The sequence below is a fragment of the Cavia porcellus genome, unplaced genomic scaffold (genome assembly GCF_034190915.1).
Source record: "Cavia porcellus strain 051 isolate PalLab524CR breed Dunkin Hartley unplaced genomic scaffold, mCavPor4.1 scaffold_12, whole genome shotgun sequence".
In the NCBI taxonomy this organism is placed as follows: domain Eukaryota; kingdom Metazoa; phylum Chordata; class Mammalia; order Rodentia; family Caviidae; genus Cavia; species Cavia porcellus.
Window position 1 is genome coordinate 8,594,447 of NW_026947495.1, and position 23,212 is coordinate 8,617,658.

At 37.7% G+C, this 23,212-nt stretch overlaps 1 protein-coding gene across 2 annotated transcripts in view; it reads right to left on the reverse strand.

The window, feature by feature from the left end:
• The window catches only part of Uggt1 (UDP-glucose glycoprotein glucosyltransferase 1), a 125,579-nt gene that overhangs the window by 24,446 nt on the left and 77,921 nt on the right, over positions 1-23,212 (reverse strand). The window contains exons 19-34 of one of the 2 annotated variants that reach the window (XM_063258787.1): positions 21,917-22,037; positions 20,581-20,679; positions 19,817-19,840; positions 19,247-19,341; positions 17,731-17,937; positions 16,479-16,610; positions 15,756-15,886; positions 13,795-13,890; positions 9,291-9,393; positions 8,089-8,168; positions 7,047-7,236; positions 5,956-6,114; positions 5,340-5,425; positions 3,150-3,234; positions 1,603-1,691; positions 991-1,095 (exon numbers count right to left, since the gene is read on the reverse strand). In XM_063258787.1, coding sequence (XP_063114857.1) covers positions 991-1,095; positions 1,603-1,691; positions 3,150-3,234; positions 5,340-5,425; positions 5,956-6,114; positions 7,047-7,236; positions 8,089-8,168; positions 9,291-9,393; positions 13,795-13,890; positions 15,756-15,886; positions 16,479-16,610; positions 17,731-17,937; positions 19,247-19,341; positions 19,817-19,840; positions 20,581-20,679; positions 21,917-22,037 — 1,802 coding nt within the window. The remainder of the gene's footprint in view (positions 1-990; positions 1,096-1,602; positions 1,692-3,149; positions 3,235-5,339; positions 5,426-5,955; positions 6,115-7,046; positions 7,237-8,088; positions 8,169-9,290; positions 9,394-13,794; positions 13,891-15,755; positions 15,887-16,478; positions 16,611-17,730; positions 17,938-19,246; positions 19,342-19,816; positions 19,841-20,580; positions 20,680-21,916; positions 22,038-23,212) is intronic. The other variant, XM_063258789.1, reaches the window with a different exon arrangement.

Here is a 23,212-nt window from a genome sequence, read left to right on the forward strand (position 1 = left end):
GGTATAATAAATCACAGTTGTAAGCCAATGCCATCACTCTCAGAACACCCGTCAAGCCACAGCAGCACACGGTATTGAGGAGATCATGTGCATGTGGACAGCCTCCCCTACACCTGCCAGGGAAGACCAGAGAGGGTGAGGGAGGCCAGGGGCCAACGCTCAGATTCTTGATTCAAAGCATTAATTTAAATTGATTACACTGTCATTATTTTAGTTCTTTTTCTTGGAAACGAAAGGCTAAAAACAAATGAAAGGTTATTTTAATTTTATTTTCTATATTAGGGTTGTGGTATAAAATTAAAAGAGTCTTGGCAATCAGGAAAGCAACTTGCAGACAAAGATACATTTTTTTTTTTTTTTGTCTTTTTCCTTTTTATCGGTACCAGGGATGGAACTCACAACTGCCTGCTTACAAGGCAGGCGCTTATGCCGCTGAGCTAAATCCCCAGCCCCCAAAGATATATTTTCAGAGCTGAGTCCTCTGACATCTTTCCTTCTGGTGGCCCCGGACCTGAGTTAGTCAGTCTGAGCCTCTAGGCTCTCCTGCCTCGGGCTGTATGACTAGGCAAGTCCCTTTCCACTCCAGCCTCAGCTCGTTAACAAAGCTGAAGTGTACTTACATAAGAACTAGGGTCTCCTGGCTCTCATGGCCTATGGATCTATAGAAGGTAGTACAGAATTCTCTATGTCAATCTCCTGAGTTTTGGCTTAAGCAATCTTTGGTGGCCAAGTAAACACACACTGTAAAATGTGTATGTGATATTAAAATTCTGTAGGCTTATAATATCCACAGAGGCATTCATTACCTAGCTAAACTTCATGGGATTAAATGGATCAAAACAGAGAGGATTACACAAGGCAAGTTATTCCTAGTTCTCAAAGTGCTCCAAAAAACACATAAATGAAAAGAATCTTATAAAGCCTTTTGTCTCTAAATAAGAATCCTGTGATAAATTCATTAGCATGTACTGAATAATCTATAAGACTAACCGAAGAAATCTTTCATAGAGATGTCCAGATGCGACGGAGAAGATATTAATTATGTCATCTTTATCTTGTTTCACTTCCTCAGTCTTCTGTCCTCCTGAAAAGCCCCTGTAACAACACAGTAAAAACAGTACCCTTTCAAGTAGTGGCCATATACACAGTCTTCTAAGGCGAGGGGAAATAGATGGTGCCTTCCATCACCACTCTTACAGTAGTGGGTGAGAGCCTACCAAGTGGCAGCCAGTCTTTTAGATGCCACATAGTGATGCTACTCCATGGATAAAAGGAGATGCTCCCTCCAAGGCATCTTGCTATTTTGGGGACAAACGAGACACAGGTGGTCCACAGAACATGTGAAACAAATTTGGCAGTGACCAAACACCTTTGCAAAGAGCAGGCACAACCCAAGGAACTCAAGCATAGAGCTCGAGCTCACCAGTAAGGGACAGGAAGTTCCTGGAGAGAACTGACTGGGGAACACCCTCACCAAACAGAAATGTGAGACTGGGCTGCACAAAGAGCATGAAAGGCCCAGATAGGGCACCATTCAAAAAAAAGAGGGCTGGATGCTAGTTTTTCCTTAAAAATCTAGCTTTTAAAAAAATGCCAGCTTACCATTTGAATGAGTCCCAAAATCCAGATTCGTTCTCATTTGTTCCATCACTCAGCAAGTCTTCATTTACCATGTCTGCCTTCTTCTGCACCTGCAATCACATGTGACGAGTCTTACTTCCCTAGGTCTATCGGGATAAATCTGCCTTGTCCTGGGTGCCACCATGAACACTGATTACGACAGGGAATTATCAACCCACAAGCTAGTACAGCTTTCCAGAGTCCATTAGTACTCAACACAAGTATCTTTAGGGGATGGAAAAAAGAATCCAGATGTGTGCATCCATTCCCCCACGAATGTAAGCATTATTATCACCAACAGGTACTAATAAAAATACAATCTGGAAAAGAAAAGGAAAGCCCTGCATTTATTCATCAGGATGGTCACATCAGAATATTAAATAAGGGGATAGCAACCTCTTTTATTTAAGCAAAGACTATTTTTAGTTTGTACAATGAGTGAATAACCTTAAATTCAGCCATATGGAACATACAGCTTAAGCAAGTACAGAACACACTTCACTAAGCTAACAGCAAGCGCAGGAGGAGCGCAGCATCCAGGAGCCATCCAGGAGCCAAGGAGGAAAGGCACGTCAGATCACAAGCTGCTGGCAGGACTTGCTAACACAAACACAGGCTGTTTCTTCCCTGTGGCACAGTTTTCTGCCCATTACGCATGAGTGACAGTAGGGATTGCTATGCATACAAAAAAAATTTTTTTTTTGTACCAGGGATCGAACTCAAGACTTCGCGTTTGCCAAGCAGGCACTTGCACTGCTAAGCTAAATGCCTGGCCTTCACATAGAGATTATTTATTCAACACTACATTTTACTTTAAGGTACTAAGAACTCCAAAATAGTGAGGATACAAAGAAGAAATTAAATAGAACATTTCACTGTTGGTTATCTTCACTAGCATTTTCCCTACTATTCTGAGAATAAAATCATCAATACTATTACGCATGATGGTGATATAAGCAACAGCCTCTGAGAGGACACTTTTATATTTAAAAAAGTGGGACAAGACTCTTGCTCACTGAGGATTATCCAAAAGGTTTAAGCTTTTTGTTGAAGCAAGACATAAATTCACACTTACAAATATTCTACCTTAAAGCACTATTTCCATAACTGCTATGGTGAATTCTATGAAGTTTTTTGGATTGGTTTATAGACATAGCTGTCCTCCTTATCTTCAGGGAATACTTCCCAAGAACCCCAGTAGATGCCTAAAACCTTAGTACAGAATCTTGTCTATACTTTATATACATTAATACTTATCATAATAAAGTTTAATTCATAAACTAGGTACGATAAGAAATTTATGACACCTAATAGGAAAATTACGGCACTACATTATACATTATAATGGTTGCTCTTGAGAGAGTCAACACAAAGAGAAGCACTATTCAGCTTGTGGCTGCTCGTGGGGATCTGAAATCTTGAATGAGGAGCAACCAATGTCTAAAGTTTATATGTTGACTGATGAGTAGCAGAATGCCACTACTGTGAACAACTATAAAAGAATGGTTGCTTTAGTACGCCAAACTCACCTTCACTTTAATAATTTTGCTTTTGAAGTTGTTAAGGATGACAACCACCTCATCAGCCTCAGGAGGAGAATCTGTACCATCGTGGCTTAGAGAAAAAAGCAAAATAAGACACTAAATATCACAATTCTCAAAGTGCAGCAAATTCTTAGACAAAATAACACCTCATCTATCTGTCACTTTTTCAGAACAAATTATTTGCTCAGAACCTGCAGAGAGCCCTTTTGACCTGCACACAAGAAACTGCCAAAATCTACATATGGGATCAGCATCCTAGCTTCCTTCCTAGTAATCCCCAGTTGCCCATGGTCAAGTGAGGAGCTCCTGCACCTTGCAAATACATGGTGAGCACTGAGGAACTGAGGGTGCCTGCAGCTCTTCCTGCTCTTTTCAGTTTTTTAATTGGTTATGCAGATTAACAGGTTTCAACATACTTTGATCATCCCCTCACTACACCACCTCTTGTTCTGACCTGCCCCACCTTCCACATTTTGGGAGGGGGCTCATTGTATACAATGTATTTTGCTCATATCAATTGCCCTTATTTGTAGGTCTGACATATACAGAATAGTTTCAATAAAGGAAGGGGAAGGAGCCCACTGGAGCCAAATTCTATCTATTCTTTTTAAATTTTATTTATTTATTTATTCTGGTCTTTTTGAGACAGGGTTCACTATGCAGTTCAGGCTGGCCTTAAGCTCACTTTGTAGTCCAGGCTGGCCTCAAACTCGCAGAGACCCTCCTGCCTCGGCCTCCTAACTGCTGGCATGTGCCACCACACCTGGCAATGTTTGTTCTTTTAAGTGGAACAGTTTTGTGAAGAAACTTCTCTTGTCCTATCTGGGGCACTCAGTCAGCCAATCTAGTGCTTCCAATAGGAAGAACTATAACCAGCTCTCTCTGTAGGCAGACAACTACAGAGAAGTAAAAATGTAAAATATTTTCCTGCTAACCAATTATGCCTAAAATTTCTGTCACCAAATTTCACAGTGCAGGAAGTCACAATAACTATGAATTCACTGCATCTGCTGTTACCCAAGACAGAGAAGAGTTCTCAGGCAAAAGCAAGGTTTTGGCAGGAAGAAGCCTCAGATATGAACCACTGTGGCCTCAGGGGGCACAGCTAGAAAGAGGTGGCACTACAGCCTGTGGGAATGGAGGACAGGAAAGAAACACACAGAAGGCCAGGGATCTGAAAGCACAACTAAAATACTGTGCTATGTGGGGAAAAAAAAGTCTACCTACACTAATGATGTTACTATAACCTAAAATTCTCCTATTTACTGAGTCAGAAATCACCACTAACACTGCTTTCACGTGTGTTGAGTGAGATACTGCGGAGTCAAGGCAATGATACACAAGGGAGCATTGCAAATAAATGCTGGTGAAAATTATTCCCTAGTTAAATTCATGCAAGTTTTTTTTTTTTTTTTTCACAGAACTTAGGACTATTTTAAACTCACTAGGCAGAAGATAGACCAAGCTTCTTTAAAGGCAGTGTGGTTTTACTTTTCCCCTGCAACACTGGGGATCGACCTCACACATTCTAAGCGGGCAAGCCATTTTTATTTTGAGACACGGTTTTTCTGAGTTGTCCAGACTGGCCTAGAACACTCAGTCTTCCTGCTGCAGTCTCTAGAATGGCTGGGATGAGAGGTACAGGCCACCAAGCCCAGCTAAAAGGAGTATAATTGTGCATGAGACAAAAATCTGGTCAATGGCAGAATAACCTAGTGTGTTTCTGTAACACCACAGACCAAGAAAGACCATAACTGACAAGAAGGTTTCATGGTCTAATTTTATATATACTACATACTTGTAAGACCCTCAGGGTCAAAATATATACTCTCTTTTCTGATTGTTGTTTCTTTTTTTTTTTTTTTTTCTAAGACAGTGTCTCAATATATAATTCAGGCTGCCATTAAATCACTATGCAGTTCAGGCTGGCCTTGAATTCACAGCAATCCTCTTGTTAGGATTACAGGCATATACCACCACGTCTGGCTGTTTTTTATTTTTTTCTCCTTTCTTCAAATGACAAAATTTTTCCTCTGCCTATGGATAGCATCATGGCAAGCATGATTTGATTCTGGGATAGTATTGTAACTAATGAACTAATGGAGAATAAAACTTGACTATATTTTCTTAGTTCAAAATGTTATGGAAAAGTGCACTAGCATCAAGTGATCTTACCTGTAGATTCTGTAAATATCTTCAGAGCGTCCTTTCCTAAGTCTCAGAATCCAAGCTCCTGGATTGGCTTTTAGCTGAAAGTAGCCCTAAGATAAGAAGAAAAGCCAAATTTCAGTTTTCTTTAAAAACATAAAAATACTATTTCTTAGGAATAGTTTCATCACCTTCTGAAGAACTAGACACCTGATAATTAAATGTTAACATATCAAGCAATGCAGAAACGACAATAAAACAACTACATATTAGACACACTCCTCAAATACACACCAAGCAAGCCATGATGCTCACTCATTAGCTATGTACCAGGAAAGATGCAATGTGTGACAGCTGAGTGAGCTGCCAACTTCCTAAAGAAGAGAGCAAGGCAGGCAGCTCAGGAGCAATGCATTTCTAGGGCCTAATATGATTAGATCAGGGTATTGTTTCTTCTTTTAAGCAGGTAAGTACTTCCAGTCTTCATATTTAACCAAGCTAATGATTTTTATACAAACCAAATTCAGCCAATTATGCATCTGAATCTTGCTCTGTGGTTCAGGACAGTAATTGTTCCCCCATAAATTATAATTCCCAAATGAACATGACTGCCATATCTCTACCTGGTATGTGGACTATTTACCAGATTGGCCATAACAATGGTGTCCACAATGACGGGATTGGCTGAAGTTCCTAGGGTAAACTGCAGTCCCCTTGGCGGTTGGCCTGTGGTGATGTCATAGCAATGCCCTTCAAGTAACAGGTACTCCAGCTCATACTCAGCAGCCACTACACTGTCCACCTGCAATACCAAAACAGATCATGAGAAAGTTACTCAGCAGGAAAACCTGAAATGTATTTTGCAAAACGAATGAGGCAAACAAAAGGACTTATATACTACAGGATCATATCGTAAGAAATTTAAGAAAAGGCAAAATGACAGTAATAAACAATATGTCAATCATTCACTGTGGCTGCCTGCAAAGAAGTATAATGGACTTCTTGGGATGAAGGAAAGTTCCATATCTTGACTGTAACAGTGGTTTATGACTATACAATTATAAACACTGAGTTGGAAGAAGACAGGAGAAGAGAGAATGAGATTATTCAAAAAAAATATGGAGGACAGACACTTAAAAAATCAGAGAACTAAATAGCCATCATATACTTATGGATCAGTACAAGATTCATAACATTACTCATAACAGCCAAAAAGCAGAAATAAGCCATAAGACCATTCACGAATGGATAAAGTATAGTATATCCATACAAAGGAAAGTCATTTGGCACTAAAAAGAATGACACTGGTACACACTAGAGCATGGTTAGACCTTGGGAATCATTTGTTATGCAAAAGAAGGCAGTCATAAAAGACCATACCTTGTATCATTCTATTTATTTGGCACTGGGGATCAAACTCATGACCTTGAGCTTGCCAGGCAGGCGCTTATGCTGCTGATCTAAATACCCAGCTTGTATGATTCTATTTAAACAAAATGCCAAAACAGGCAAATTTACAGAGGTAGAAAGTAGACTATAGTTGGCAGGGCCTGGAGATGAAGCATGATGCTAATGGGGATGCAGCTTCTTCTGGGTTGATGAAAACACTAGAATCAGACAATGGGGATGGCTGCCCTATTCTGGGAATATAATAAGACCTCTAACCTGGATATTTCAGAAGGATAGATTTGATGGTATACAAATTATATCTGAATACAGTTGTTACATTCTTACCTCTTCTAAATAAATATTATCAAGATCATATGGTGTTCTGACAGATTCTACCATCCAACTCTCAGGTGTATTCAGATTCAAGGTGAACAATGGAGACTGTGGCATATCTAGAAACTTTGCTATTGGACCCTTAGCAAAGTCATTGTCTGATGTGAAAGAAATCTCTGGTTCTAAAACGTAACGGTAAAAGCTGAAATTGAAAAGAAGAGTGTTAGATTTCTTCTGTTCTCTTGAGTTTCTCTTAAAAGCCAAGTCTTTAAATGGTGATTGGGTTTTCACACTAGCCCTGAAAACACTATATATAATAATTGAGTGGGGGAGAGGAATGACACAGAGGTTCTCACTATGTAGTATAGTTCAGGCTGGCCTCAAACTCATAGTGATTCTCTTGCCTTAGGCTCTGGAGTGCTGGGATTACAGGTGCATGCCACCACATTTGGCTTGTATATAATAATATGTGTGCCACTACACCTGGGTTGCATGTAATACTACAAACATTTCTTTATATCAGACCGTGGTGACACCTGCAAAAATTCTGGTCACTTGCGAAAACTGTTTCAATTCATTTAGAATCAAAGCTATGGAATACAGCACATGTGCAAATGAATAATTTTCTGCAGCTACAACATGTGCTAAACTATAATTAACTGATTTTTAATGCCAGTTTTTCCATAAATGACCATCCCAAAGCTCATGACAATATAAAAAAGCTAAGCCTGATCTCGTTTATCAAAATAGTGTACTTGAAAATAGGGTGCTCTACTATACATATTCTTTAATTAAGGCCTATTCTTCTTTCAAGGTGAAATATACAGTGCAAGAACCCTAGGTTAATACCACCATGTTCCCATGCCCACACTCTCAGTACTTTTGATTAGAGAAAAAAATTGTCAAATTGAACTTGCAATAAATGCTTTTTTGAACTTGACATGCAGCACCGAAATCCATGGAACTCTTTAGTGTTCAATACTCCTTTTGCATTTGATACCATGTTTTCCAATTCCAATTTCTTAAATAATATGTTTTACCACTTTTTTTTTACCTTTTTAAAGGCATGTCTGAAAGTTTAGATTGGCAATTCATAAACACCCTTAGATTCATATTTATCAGCTGAGTCAAAACCTATAAGGACAAACCAGAAGACAGATTAAATTTTCTCTTCAGAAATTACTTGACATTGAGTTAAGAGAGTGAACATTTCTTAATATCTTAAGGAAAGATATATAAAAACAACTGCCATAAAATCTATACTGGCAATTTCTGGAAATTGTAACTGGAGTGCAGATCTAAATCATTCAATCATATAATCTGCCCTCTGAGAGAAACAGATACACAGACAGACACGGACACAAAGCTCACTGTTTCTCACATGAACAAAATATAACACAGAGTCAGAGGGAGCAACAGACAGGTGACAAACATCAACCTACCCAAAGAAAACGTAACGGCTCAGTGTTTCAACTCAGGTAAAGAATGAAAAACCATAAATACAAATGCCTACAAAAATTTCAGATGACTGTACTTCAATAAAGATGTTACCTTAAATAATCCAAATAAATGAAAGGTCAGTGATTTTTTTTTTTTTAATCAGTACCAGGGATCAAATTCACAACCATGCACTTGCAAGGCAGGTGCTTATGCCGCTGAGCTAAACCCCCAACCCCTTAAGTAACTGTTTATATAAGAGCTCTTTTAAATGTTCATAGAATTGTACCTTACATATCTCACATATATATAAAAGGCATGCTTCAGAGAAAAGGTCCACAGTGGTTATAAAAAATGGACAAGAAAGAAGTAGAACTAGTCTTACTTTTCTACTCCTTGGCTGCTGGATTTACAGCATAAATTAATTTAATTTAAAAGTATTTTGCTCTAAATGAGGATATTAATCATTTGTAATCACATGAAGTAGCACAAAAAACTTGTACTGTTTTTTACATAGAGCAATAATTTACTCTGAAATGTTCATGTAGTTTTTTTTTTTTTTAAACCGGAAAGCAAACTCAGGATCTTATGCTTGCCAGGAAGGCGCTTGTGCCACTGAGCTCTATCCCTGGCCTATTCATTTAAATTGCTGAAGTTATAAAGTTGTCTTCAAAGACATTATCAATCTCTATAAAGACTGCTCTGCCCAAGATGCCCTGTATCATACATACTGCAGTGCTCCTGAAAGATGACTAAATAACAAAGGGCACATGCCTACTTCTGTCAGACAATGTGAACTGCTTCTTCATCAGTCCTTACCAACAGCAGTGGGGCAAGCCTTTGTGCTTCTCTGGTGACAGGGTCAACAACAGCCACAATGTCAAAATAGGTCTCCCCTTCCTTTGGCCTCAGTTTAATTGCACTACAAAGATCAAAAGGATAAAACATTAACAAGAAAACAGGAAATCATGTTAAGTTTCTGCAGTTGTTGTTTAGCCCAGCTTAACCAATAACCTACCAACCCTCTTAGTATTTCAAAAACTTTTTTTTTTTTTTGAGATAGGTCACTCTATATTCACTAAGTAGCTCAAACTGGTCTTGAATTTGAAGTGATCATCCTGCTTCAGCCCCCAGAGTTCTAGTATTATAGGTGTGCACCACCACACCCAGCTTTTTTCATTTTATCAAAACACTTTATATTTAGAACAATAGGTTACAATAGTCAATTATTAAATTATCTAGCCAGGTATGGTGGTACAGAATTAATCCCATCACTCAGGAAACTGAGGCAGGAAAACTGCAGTGAGTTTAAGGCCACCCTGAACTACATGGCAAGAATCTGTCTCAAAAAAACCCCAAAAAGTATCATGAATAAGAAATGAAATTTTTAAGCAAAAAAAAAAAAAGAAAAGTAATGACATTTACCAAGAAGATCTGCCAGTTTACTCAAGCTAGTCTTTGGTTACTGGACATTTAGATGGCTTTCAACTTGCAAACAAGTTTTGCATCCAACTCTCTTCATATAACAAATTTCTTCAGGGACAACAAGTACTAGACATGAGATTATAACCACAGGATACAAACATTTTGGAGGCAAATACATAGTGATCTTCATTTCCTAAAGAACGAAAGCAAGCTACCTACCAAAAAAGTGAATTCCACCACATCCTTGCTACCACTAAGTTGGTACTATGATGGTTAATTTTGATTGTCAATTTGACTGGGTTGAGAAATTAGTGAAGCACACATTTGGGTGCTCCTGGGAGGGCGTTTCCAGAGATAAATGGTATGTGGGACAGTAGACTGAGGGTGGAGATCTGCCCTGAATAAATATATATATATATATGGCACCATCCAATGGGCTGGTGGGCAGGGAACAAAAACGGGAGCAGGAAGCCTGTCAGACTTCCCATTTTGCTTCCTGGCTGCCGTGAGGTAAAGAGCTTTCCATATGCTATGCCCCTCCACTGTGACGTTTCTGGCTTATGACCACAGACTGAAGTCTCTGAAACTGTAAGCCAAAATAAATCTTTCATCCTTCAAACTGTTTTTCTCAAGTATTCTCAAGTATTTTGTCTGTTTTCAGGTACACAGCGATGGTTAAATTTTGATTTTATCTCTAGGCCCTTTAGAAAAACACATTTACCCAGCTAGAGCTTCTTGCTACAGAGCTTCCCCCTGCAGTCACATTGATACAGAGTAATCAACTTTGAAAGATTTAAAACTACTCAGTGTTCTAAATCATTAACTGCTTTGTTTCATCTGCTGACCACTAACTAGTCTTTTATGCATGAACTTCTACCTAGAAGGATTATTAAAAAGCATACTACATGGCAAACATAAATAACAAAACCGGGCAGCCATAACTTAGATGCCAAAAGATGTTACTTCAAATTATAACTTTAAAAATAACCACTGTTTTCGAACAGTTTTTTAATGCTTACAATCTCTGACAATATTAACAACTCCAGATTTGATCACTGCCAATGACTATTCTGATATAATAAAAGAGTTTTTTTTTTTTGTTTTTTTTTTTTTTTTACTAAAATACAGCTATTCTCAAAAATGTGGCTAAGACCAGCAGTGCTGGTTCAACTTGGGCATCTGCTAGAAGCAAACTTATTGAGCTCAGATTTGCAGAATCAGAAACTCTGGGGGCAGGTAAAGCAATCTGCATTTTAAGCTCCTGAGTAAGAGTCAAAATTTGAGTGCCACTTCATAATATAATCTGTACTACTGTAGAATTCTAGGAGAAAAGCTCATTAGAGAACAACTGCATTATACAGACTCTTGCAGAGAGAACAAAAAGGAGCGTCTCTACTGGGACTCCAGGCTGAACGAGACATGTTCTGACTAGCACAGCAGTGTAAGGAGTGTGCAACAGAAATGCTCAGAAACTGACCCTGGAAGGCCATAACCAGTCCCACATTCTAAAACAAGGAAAAGAGACCAAAAAAAAAAAAAAGAAAGAAAAACACAGATGTGGATTTTTTTTAAAAATGCTTGTTCAACAAGTAAAAGTTACTCAAAGTGACAAGATTAAGATTTGGAGATCATATTCATTTGCCTAGAGGAGAGCAAATGTCAAAGAATACAGTACTTCACAAATGTTCACAGGGTTCCTGGGAAGATCCAGATTTACTATAGATGTGACAGGTCTGGTGTGGGACTGAAGACTGCATTTCTGACAAGCTCCCAGAGAGTTTCCTGCCACTGCTGGTCCATGGATCAGACTCAGAGAGCCTGCGTGTGCAGAACTGATAGTTCAGACCTTTTTACTTCCAATATAAACAAGAAACATCTGATTTACATATGACACACACTCACTTAGCTAACACATTCCAGTAAGAAGAATCTCTCTAAAAAATTACTTCTTAGATGTATGCAAGTGCTGGTGGCAAATCCAACAAAGTTTATTTAGAAGTCCTCACCCACTGGTGACATGAGAAACCTGAAAACACAGCTAGTGTAACCCTGCAGTCATTAAACAATCTGACCAATCTGACTCTACCAACATTGGCTGTGAGTAAACACAAGTCCTTTAAACCAGAATGCAAGCCATACGAGACCAATCAGGTCAGAATCACAAAGCAGTACCACAGAGGCACGTATATTTAAAGTCTCCCTGGAAATTCTGAAGCATAATCAAATTACATCCTTGCCAGGAAACTACATACAGAGTTCTCCCTAAAACAATTAATTTAAGTCTAGTCACAAGGAAACTAAACTGTAGGACATTCCACAAGACAACTGGTCTAGACTCTTAAAATATATCAAAGTCATAAAGGACAAAAGACCAAACAAAGAAAGGGAAGAAGAAAGAAAAGCAAAACAACAAAAACCAAACACACACACACACACACACACACACACACACACACACACACACAAAAGGGAACTCCTTAAGATTAGAGACTAAAGATACATAATTAATTGCAATGTGTATTTAAGACCAAAACGAACATAAAAAGCACTATAAAAAGTCATTACTGGGACACAAAACATGTGAATAGGTTTCTAAGCCAAGCTAACAGTATTTTGGAGAAAGTCACTGTATGCTGGAGACATCTACTGAAGATTTTAGGCTTATTGCAATGATGCCTATGTCCTTTCAATGCTGCAGAAAAGTATGTGAGTATATGTGTTGCATATACCAAACAAAAACACTTTATGTACTATTCACACAGATGAGAGATAAAAGCAAATATGGCATGCAGCAACTGATGAAACTAAATTAAAGATACCTGGGGGTCCCTTGTAACTCGTACATTTACTTTTTTTTTTTTTAATTTTATTTTGAAAGTACAGAACAAGAACAGAACAGAATACAACAGAACAAGACAGAATAAAGCCAACTAAGATCGTACAGTGAAATTGGTACAGAACTTCACAGCAGGTTACCGGGATAACAGTAATAGGTATCACAATATATTTCGTTATCTTTATAATAGTTGTTCTTTCAATCACGTATATCAAAATGAGATGAAATATAGAACACTATAGAACTTATCAAAACAGAATATTGAATAGAGCAGTACCATTAATCAGAAAAGAGCAAAACAGTAATAAAAATATTTGCCTTCAAAGAGATGGTAGAAGGAAGTCCCCCTTATTTGCTATGGTCACCCTCCCAGGAGACGCTCAGATTTCTGGTTCCTATTTGCTAATGGGGGGGGGGGGGAAATAAGGGAAGTGGGATCTTTGACTCTAGGCCGTGCATCAGTATACATTTACTTTTATATGAGAACTTTTCAAAATAAAGAACTAAAGACTAAGGCATAGTGGTATACTCCTGTAATCCCAGCATTCAAGAGGCTGAGGCAGAAGGACTATCATGAGTTCAAAGGTCAGCCTGAGCTACACATGGAGATCCTGCTTCAAAAATGAAACAAAACAAAGAAAACTACCCCCCCAAAAAAGAACCTTAGACAATGAAAAGGCAATGTTTCATAATACTCATTTCATTTTTCTTTATGGAAAGTTTTCAAAAGGATGCATGACACAAATGTTTTAGCAATCTGTTTCTTCTTGAATGCCAAAAAATTACAACTAGTCTGTTTATAAGATACTGTCTGTTCCCTAAAAGGATGTATTCAGAATTACTTCACATTTATTTAAAAATAAATGTTAATTTATAGAGAAATAGAGTTCATATATATGAACTCTATATATGAACATTAATATACAAAACTTGTACCTCAAACTAGTTTTTCTTTTTGTACAACTTATATGCAAACCTTACATGGAAAAATAAAGGAGATAAAAGCAATATTTATGTAAAAGTTTAATATTTAGGAAAATTAACTCAACATGAATTCTATACCTGTGTCTGTCTTCAAAAAACTGGTACTCAATTCTTGCATCTCCTTTGGGTTGAGCTGACAGGAGAGCATCGACCTTCATTACCAAGTCACTGGCTCTGTAAGATGAGGTTGTGAAATCTTATTATCTGGGCAACTGAAGGTTTTTCACTTACTGACAAACACATAATCCAAATAGTGAACACTAATGAGAGGGTTCAAACAGGCCACAAAGTCTCTACCAACAGGCATGAGATAAAGTACTAATTTTGTAAGTGATCAGCTGTATAACTGAGGAACATAGTTCATTTTTCCACATGGGCAGTACAGATACTACCTGCATGTCAGGGCTTTGTAAATTCTGTGCTGGCTTAATATATTGTTTCTTTTTTCTTTTCTTTCTTTCTTTCTTTCTTTTTTTTTTTTTTAAAGAAAATGAATTGAAGAGTAGTGTTCCAGGCAGAAGAAATACTATATGCAGAGGTGGAAACAGGACTCAGCTGCTATGCACATGTGCTCCTTTGCATACAGGGGAACATACATAATGAGAAAAAGCAAGCTTCTGTCTGAGGGACAGAAAGAGTCCTGAGTGGGTTGCCCTGTGCTGGCTTAATATATCAGGTATCCAGCTCAGCATCTGACTCAGAAGAGGAAGGGTCAATATTATTTACACTCATTTTGCCCTTGTTTAAATAGTATTACTATTCTAATAATTATTAGAGTAATAATTCATTGGAAAACTACAAAGGAAAAACTGAGAAAAATACAAAGGAAAAACTGACATTACATATCATCATCAAGACATAAGTTACGATATTATAGTTCATAATTTTTACACAGTTTGTAAACAGATGCATGTACTACTTGGCAATTTGCTTTTGATTTAAATTTATAAAAATGAAGGTTAATAAATATGGCATATATCACTATTAGTGGTTGCATAGTATATATTTATAACTACATCATAGTTATTAAACCAACCAGCTATTGAATATCTAAGTTATTTTCTAACTTAATGTTATAATCAACAATGCAGTGAAAAAGTTAGAAAAGTATATTCCCTCATCCCTTCTAAAATTCATTTTTAAGAAAAGATCCTGAACTAAATTGTGAGCCTGAAAAAAAAAAAAAAGCCCTTATTTGCCAAACTGAAGGCAAAAGCCCTTCTGGCTACACTTCAACAGCAATCAAGCTTATATGTTGTATCTTTGAACCAAAATACTGTATCAAACTCTCTTCTGACTTAACTTCTTAAGGCTAAGCATGACTGCAGTAATGTCAACACAGTCACAAAACATATCAAGGGCCACTTGGTTATATGAATGGGGTGAGCATGTCACAAGCAACCCCTTAGAGGCTTATGAAGCACAGTGACAAGGAGCCTCAGTTTAACTCTGGAAAGCCAGGAACGGCCATGTTGTGGTGGTAGGCCGAGTCAAGAGTTAAGCTGTATCTGTAATAGGGCAGCCATTCCAAGGTAGAACAGCTCAGGCACTACAAAAATCTTAGGCAGGCAAGGAACTTTTGTGAACCCCACAGGTTTTATATCAATCTCCAAGCAGCTCATGACCAGAGATGGCCAACTTACTTTTAAAGGATGCAAGAGAAACAACTCAGTATGCTATACTGGTAACTAAAGGAAAATAACCATGTAACCTGTCTTTCCTCACCCAAAAAAAATAAAACTGAAAAATAACTAAACAGATGATGAGAGTTTTTCCTTATGTAAGTATTCAGGTAGAGACGTAATTAAGACCTTTACTTCTTGCACGTTTAAAATTTTCCAAAATCAAAAGCTAAAACAAGTAAAAACTGAGACAATTGAGTTCTTTAAATAGAAGCTCATGAAATAAACTTTGCTTTAAAAATTGAATAAATAAAAAGTTGAGCCCTCTTTATAAAGCAGAAAATAAAACTTCATGAACAAGGCAGTTAGGACATGACCTCTATGGCATGAACTAACTTCTTCTATGGCAAAACTTACACGTCTTCTTCTACCCGAAGCTGCTGAATATGAGATTTTATTTTCTGTCCTGAAGTTTTCAAGATAATATTTTCTAGGAGATGGAAATCGTCTTGATTAAAAAGCTCACTATCCTCCAGTGGCCCAATAATCTATAAGAAGAAGAGGAGGTCAGAGCTGGAAAACTGTACACCACCAGCAGCTGTGAGAAGTGCTTTCCCAGCCTCAAGCTACCTTACACACCTAAGCACCAGAAAGGTGGGGAAAAGATACACATCTAACTGAAATCAATGGAAGTATGAAAAGTAAAGCCTCAATCACCTCATAGCTATGTTTATTTAGGAATTCCTCAAGTACATACAGCCTACACTTATTCACGTTATTTGCACAGTACTCAAACTCTGTAAATTAAATAGCAAGGTAATCTTCTTTAAGTCTTACCGAGTATCAGTGACAAAGCCTACTTTATGTGTCAAAGGCTACTGGCGTCTGTTCTGAGAGCCACCACACTCTCACTACCTCCCACAATGGCAGGACACAAATAAACAGGAAGGGATGTTTACGTCAGAAAGCACACTGCATGGGAAATGAGGGGTAGAAATATCATTGCACTTCAGAAGCCCTAATCACCTTGGAAGAGAGGGTGGCTCTGCTGGAAGAGTTTACTAGCTTCAGAGGAGCATGCTGCAAAGACTGTCGGACCTAATCTGAAGCCAAGCTTGGGTCAGCTTGACAAGTCCTCACCCTTCCGTTGCTGATCACCGCCCTCTGTCCCTTGTTCAGCTTCAGGACATCCCTGCAGTACACGGCATGAGACAAAATGAAATCCATTTTGGAAGACTCAAACACCTCTTTAAAAAGACTGAAATCCATGCCCTAGGAAAGTAATCATTTTTAAGGAAAAGTCATTGTTATTAAGCAAACCATATGAATACTCTTAATAAATTATAAAACACTCTGTGAAAAGTAAGTACATTTCCTAACTAACATGGTATCTCAATTCAAATCACTCCTATTTCAGTGAGGAACTGCTTAGTTCCTTTCCTATTTTTATGGGATTTGTTCCATAGTGTACTCTTCTCCATGATTTATTTTACACTTTTCAAATCTTGGTGACTTCAAGCAATAGTCAATTTTCTCTTACTGAAATTTTAGATATACTCATGTTTTATAAAAAATTTTATAACTATAAATACTTAAAATGAACTGAAGTTTAACCAGGTGTGGTAGGTGCACATCTGTAATTCCTTAGGAGGACTGCTGTGAGTTCAAAGTCAGCCTGGACTACACAATGAATTCGAGGCCAGACTGAACTACACAGTGAGATCCTGCCCATCCCAGAAGAATGTATTAAATCAGTGAATAATTATGAACTTTTACACAAGCCTCTAACTCAAAAGTGAATAGTATCTTTTTAGTTCTACAAGCAAATCAAATATTGTCTGATTGCTTTTTTTTTTTTTTTTTTGCTTATTATTTTTGCAGTGCTGGAGATGAAACATAGGGTCCCATGTAGGCAAGTGCTCTACCACTCAGCTACATCCCTAGCCCTTATTTATCTTTTAAAAACTAAACAAAACAAGGAACTCACACATGCAAAGTATGTACTATCACTGACTTACATCAAACAGGACTACTTCTCTGTTAACTACTTCTCTGTTTTTTTAATCAAGACTCGATTACTATGAAAATTCTTAAAACATTAAGAATAACACAAAAAATAACAAGATTTATGCAACATTTAAGAAAACAGTAAAAAAGCAAAGCAATTGGTGCTTTAAAAGCAAAACAAATGGCACTGTACTCAGTACACGGACTTGTATCATGCACATCTTGAAACCTGAGGAAGTTTAAAAGTAAAGGGTTATGTGACACAATTATTTCACAAAACCCTGAGACTCAGAATTAGTCACAAATTCTGATGATGAACTGAGACCTGGACACATCAGCTAGACATGTGACAGAGGGAGCAGCTTTGGGATGCAGAAAGTCTTACCCCAACAGAGAACTCCCTGATATCCGCCCCCATGGCCAGTGCCTCTGCAGTGTCCTCTTTAACCATCTTGGTGATAAAGTTCTTGGCGGAGTTGGAGGTCTGCGTTTGAAGAGCTGCCCAGATTGCTCTAGAGATCTGAGTGTTTTCATAACTTATTTCTTTACTGGGGTTATTGATCATGCTGATCCTAATATTGTTACTAGATTTCTATTGATAAAACAAGAGGGACATAAGAGTTAGACAGTAGATATCTCAAACTTAGAAGGTAGCATTGACATCAATCATGTTCCATAAGTAGCAAAAAATATCCTTCTGAAAGTTTTTGGTAGTTCTCTGTGTCCAGAAAAATGCAGAAGTTACAATCCGGCATTCAAAACCCTGCATGACTTGACTACCAACACCACTGATAGACCTTCTAACACCATTTCTTCCTAATCCTGCAAATATAGTTGATACTGCAGACCATCGGAGCCGTGACATCCCTTAACTCCTTTAACATGACTCTAACACACATCATGTATCACACTGCATGCTGTCCTCAACTACACTCCATCTTATCTCCCTTAAGTTCTCATCATTCTTCATGATACTGCTCAAACCTATCTTCACTCACAGCACAGGGCTTTTTCACCAGCCTGATGAAAATAACCTACCTCTGAGTGAAAAGCAAGGAATTTATATGAGAGAAGGTATTTAGGACCCACAGCACTAAAAATGGGCTTGTATCGAACATACAAACAGAAATTTAAACTAATGGTATTAAAAGACATGTACAAGAACATTTCTAGCAGCATTCTACTTAATAAACCCCAAGCTAAAACAACTCAGAGGTCATTCAAATACACTAAATAGAAACCAAACTTTCGGGTATGCCCATATAATGAGAAAGAACTAAATGCCGCTTAGCTTCCAGCAGGGCGCCTCTTACATACATCAACAGACTTCATTAGAAATGCCCCTGGTGTAACCTTGAAGTGACAGCATTGGGTCCAATCCCTCAGCAACACAGTGACATAGGTCACCCACCATGTCTTGCTTTCAGTAAGTTGGCCTGGGTAGAAAGGAGGGCTGTGAAGAAGACTAGATGCTGCTGCAAATGCAAACAGCTCAGAAAAAGGCATTTTGATATCTCTTCTCCAAACAACTCTGGCAGAATCAATTTCTTGACCATTCAACACTGTTTTTCCCTGAAGTCCTGCCACTCCTGTGCAACAAACATTTCAAAGCACCGATGTGAGCATTCCTGGGCACCCAGCCCTCCTTCCACACACCTAAGCAGTACTCGCGGCATGCAGGCCTCTCTCAAGGTAAAGGCCACAGAAAGATCACATTTTTCCCTCTCAGAAAAATCTATCTCATGCAATGAAGTCAGGACATGGCAGTATTTGGTCTTCTTCCTCAGAAGCTGTCAGATCTCTGAAGACACAATATCATTCAGAGTATCACATCAGCAAAGAGATGCCCAGGAAGACAAATGGAGCCTCAAACAACAACAGAATTAAGTGTAGGTACTCACTTGATGTTTAATAGCATCGTACAATAACTGCCGTCCAGAAGCACTATCAAAGTCCCCAACAATCCAAAAGGTTACTGGCCTAATAAAAGAATCATCTATAGGAAAATAAAAACAAACTGAATTAGATGAAAAAGAAACATCTTTTGCTTCAATATTGTTATTAAGCTACATAATTCCTAAAACTCATGCAAAAAGAAAAAAGAAGATGACTAGTTTGAAAAGAAAGCAAAACATTACTAAATTACAAGAGGGCAGCCTTCCAAGTGGCTGATATAGCAACATGCATTGATTAATTCTCCTGTGGCCTGGGAATCTGTTAGCATATAAACTGAAACATGTGGATAACACAGCACGGTCTTTCATCATATTTACTTGGAACTTCCTGAAATCTTTTTTATAAACATTTATATGTACTGATTTAGTACAAAAATTTATTTGTACTGATATAGCCTATAGTTATCCACAGGTTCCAGAAACATGACAAACAAGTGTCAATAAATTTTGAATAACAATGGTTCCTGAAAGCACATGTGATAATGAAGAAGAGAACATTCTGAAGTTATGAGTTACCATAGATTTCCTTGGAGGACATTCCTGGACAAAGGTAAAAGGAAGAGAGCAGAAGAAAAGAAAACATCATTTCTGTAGTTAACATCCCAAGAATCCAAAGATTAAAAGATGACTAATGTGAACTATGCCTTTTCTCTGCTCTATGGACGCTGTAGTACTGCTCCATGGCCTTTCAGAAACAATTCTTGGAGGAACTCACGGGGTAATTACCTGTACTTACAAACACCTAAAAATCAGGAAGTCTTCCAGATAAAAGACTATAGCGGGGTAACACCAGCTATCTTAAGTGACAGCTGGTGCTTTCTGCAAGGGTCATAAGTCCAACCCTAATGAGAGGAAACTTGAGGGTATCATCTTACACAATTTTAACTAAATAACTCTACATACAAAGCAGTTTAAAAATTACACAAGGCTTTTAACACCTGATTTACCTCATAAATCTTAAAATAAAATTACTCCTTCATCATCACTGAAGAGCAAATAGAAGCAATTTTCAATTAACTCATTTTTACATAAGTATTTTTTATTCTGAATCATGATTTTTCCTAATTTTAATAGCTAACAAAACTTACAAAGACACTATTTGCATTTTTAAACATATGTAAATAATTATTTTCTAAACTCAAAGAATTGTAAAAATAAAACAAAAAAAGACGTAATTTCCTTCCTTAAGGAAATTAAGATTGACATTAAGATTGACTTATGCTTGCCAATCCTGACAGAGAGACAGACACTGAATCCAAGATAAACCCAAATACAGATACCTTTCTTTGTCAGATAGTTCATACTATTAGCTATAGCAGCAGTCTTGCCTTGGGAATCCAATACAGAAAATCTAGCATAATCATCTACAAATAAGTTATCTGTGAAAAAAGAAGACATTGAAATAGGTGTATAATTAATATATCTCAGTTCAATCTCTACTAGTATTCAACCGATAGCCTGCTTTGACCATAGTTAGTAATATAAAGATTCACCAATGAAGTAAAGACACAAGGTTAATGAATAACACATAACATCTCACATAGCTCTCAGTCTAGCAGTTTAAATCCTATTCCCATGTCACTTTGTAACTGGGAAAGGTCTGAAAAGTACCCTCATGTCTTTCTCTCCAGTCCACCCACTAGCAAACACTGCTGCCTTACCTAGGGACCCAGAGGACAGAAAAAAACTTGATTTCTATTCTTCATGTTTAAGAAAATAACATTTTCCTAATTTTACTAGAGTCAAAAGGTCATTTTCACTATTTTCAGGTATGTACCCTTTCTGGTAGAGCCCAAAGGCAGCCCCTCTGTTAATCGTTTCCCCTCAGATCACTTGCTAACACTGCAGTTACATCAAGCTGATCCCTTGTTCTAAACTACTTAGTAATTTCTTCCTACCTATAAAATGGTCTCCAGTCTAGTATGATAAACCATTTGCCGGCAACAATCTCCCTTTGCCTCTTTTTTGTGATGCTGGGAATGGGACCTAGGACTCATACATGCTGGGTAAGCATTCTTCCATGGGGTGTATCTCCAGCTCTCTATCCAGTCTAGTTTTTCATTTTGTTTTAGTTTTTTGAGACAAGTTCTCATTAGGTAGTTCAATCTGGTCTTGAACTCATTATGTAGCCCAGACTGGCCTCCAACACATACCAATGTTCCTGTCTCAGCCTTCCAGAATTACAAGCATGTGCCACCATGCCCAGCTCTCTACCCAGTCTTAAACACTGTTACAACTCCACAGACATGCTACTCTTCTAAACATTGTCCACCAAGCATATCTGCTGGTCTGCTCACCAATCTCCTGGTCTGTGTGTCTGCTCATCTACCCATTCCTTCCATTCAATGATGCACACGGAATGCTGCCCATGTGTCAAACTGTTCATGACATGCATAGGCAACAGAACACTATGACCTTGAGAATGAGTATCTGTCTGGATATGATTCAGATCTTCAATGTCTCCTCAAGGCCTATGTGCTAAAGAAATGGATGCTACTGGGAATGTGTACAACCTTCGGAAGATGTGGCCTGCCCAAGGAAATTAGAATCCCAGAGGTGTGGCTAATAAATGCAAACAATCCCAAGTGCAAATCAAAAAGCCTAAAGGTTCCTTACTATTTGCTGTTAAATCCAGGTACTCTCGCTCAGCTGTCAAAACCCTAGAATTGATTCGTGGAACAACATTTGGCTGACTCATGATATACTCTACCACATCTTGATCATGAGATAGTTCACCCTACAGGAAAAAAGAAATAGAGAGGGATGGGGTGTTAAGTTCACAATTCACTAAGAAACTAAAACATTGTTAGCTTTATAATAGTTTCTTACCTGTTGTTACCAGAAGTTACATGTTATAGGTCCCTATCATTGCCAAGCATAGCTAATATTGTATAAATAGTACCTCTGACTCTGTTAACAAAGGTTATCCATTTTAAAGATGGGAGGAAAGTGTTCTCAAAGCCACAGAGCTAATGGGATGTGAACATGAAATGCAAACTCTCCATATACAACTGTTTCTAGACAAAAAGCAAGCTCTATTATTTAAGACTTAGCATAAGCAGAAATCCATCTTGTGATCTACTCATAGATAGCTTCTTCCTAAAGTAGAATACCAAAGGCCTACTCATGAGCAGTTAAGTACTCTGTGTAATAAATATCACTCTGAGCCTTTGCAACCCTACATCTCCTAAGTCATAATCACCCTGGGAAAAAGAAAGGATCACTTGTCATTTAATCTTCTCCTTTGTGCACCTTATACTATCACAGACATAGCTGTACTTCGTTACGTTGCTCTTAAAGGTAAATGTTAATAATTGGAAATCTATAAAGTGATAATTAAAATATTAATATAAAGGCGTATTTTAATGTCATTTTAAAAGAGAAAGCTGGGGCTCAAACATATACATTCAAACCTAAGATATTCCATTTAGACATTGTTTGTAACTATATGCAAAATCTCAAATGACTAATAATGACCAAATGAACCAGCCACACATCTCAAGATGCGCGCGTGCGCACACACACACACAAAGTAGTTGTTTTGAGGAAGAGAACATAACTAGTAAAGACAGAAGATAACAGGTGAAAGCTCATTTGTATTTCTTTATCCATTTAAACTATGTATCACACGTCTCCTTATGTAGTCAAAATCTAAGTCAATATTTAAATTCCAATTCCAATTCCTGATGCAATTCCAATTCCTGATATTTCTCAAAAAATGTATGACTATACACATATTAGCATACTCACTGTATACATAAAAGTACACACATACATACCTCTCTAGGATTGACAGTAAGGAACTTCCACTTTGCATAGTTTTTTTTTTTTAAACCAGAAATCGAACTCACTACCTAGTGTTTGCTAGGCAGGCACTTATATTACTGAGCTAAATTCCAGGCAAGAACTTTC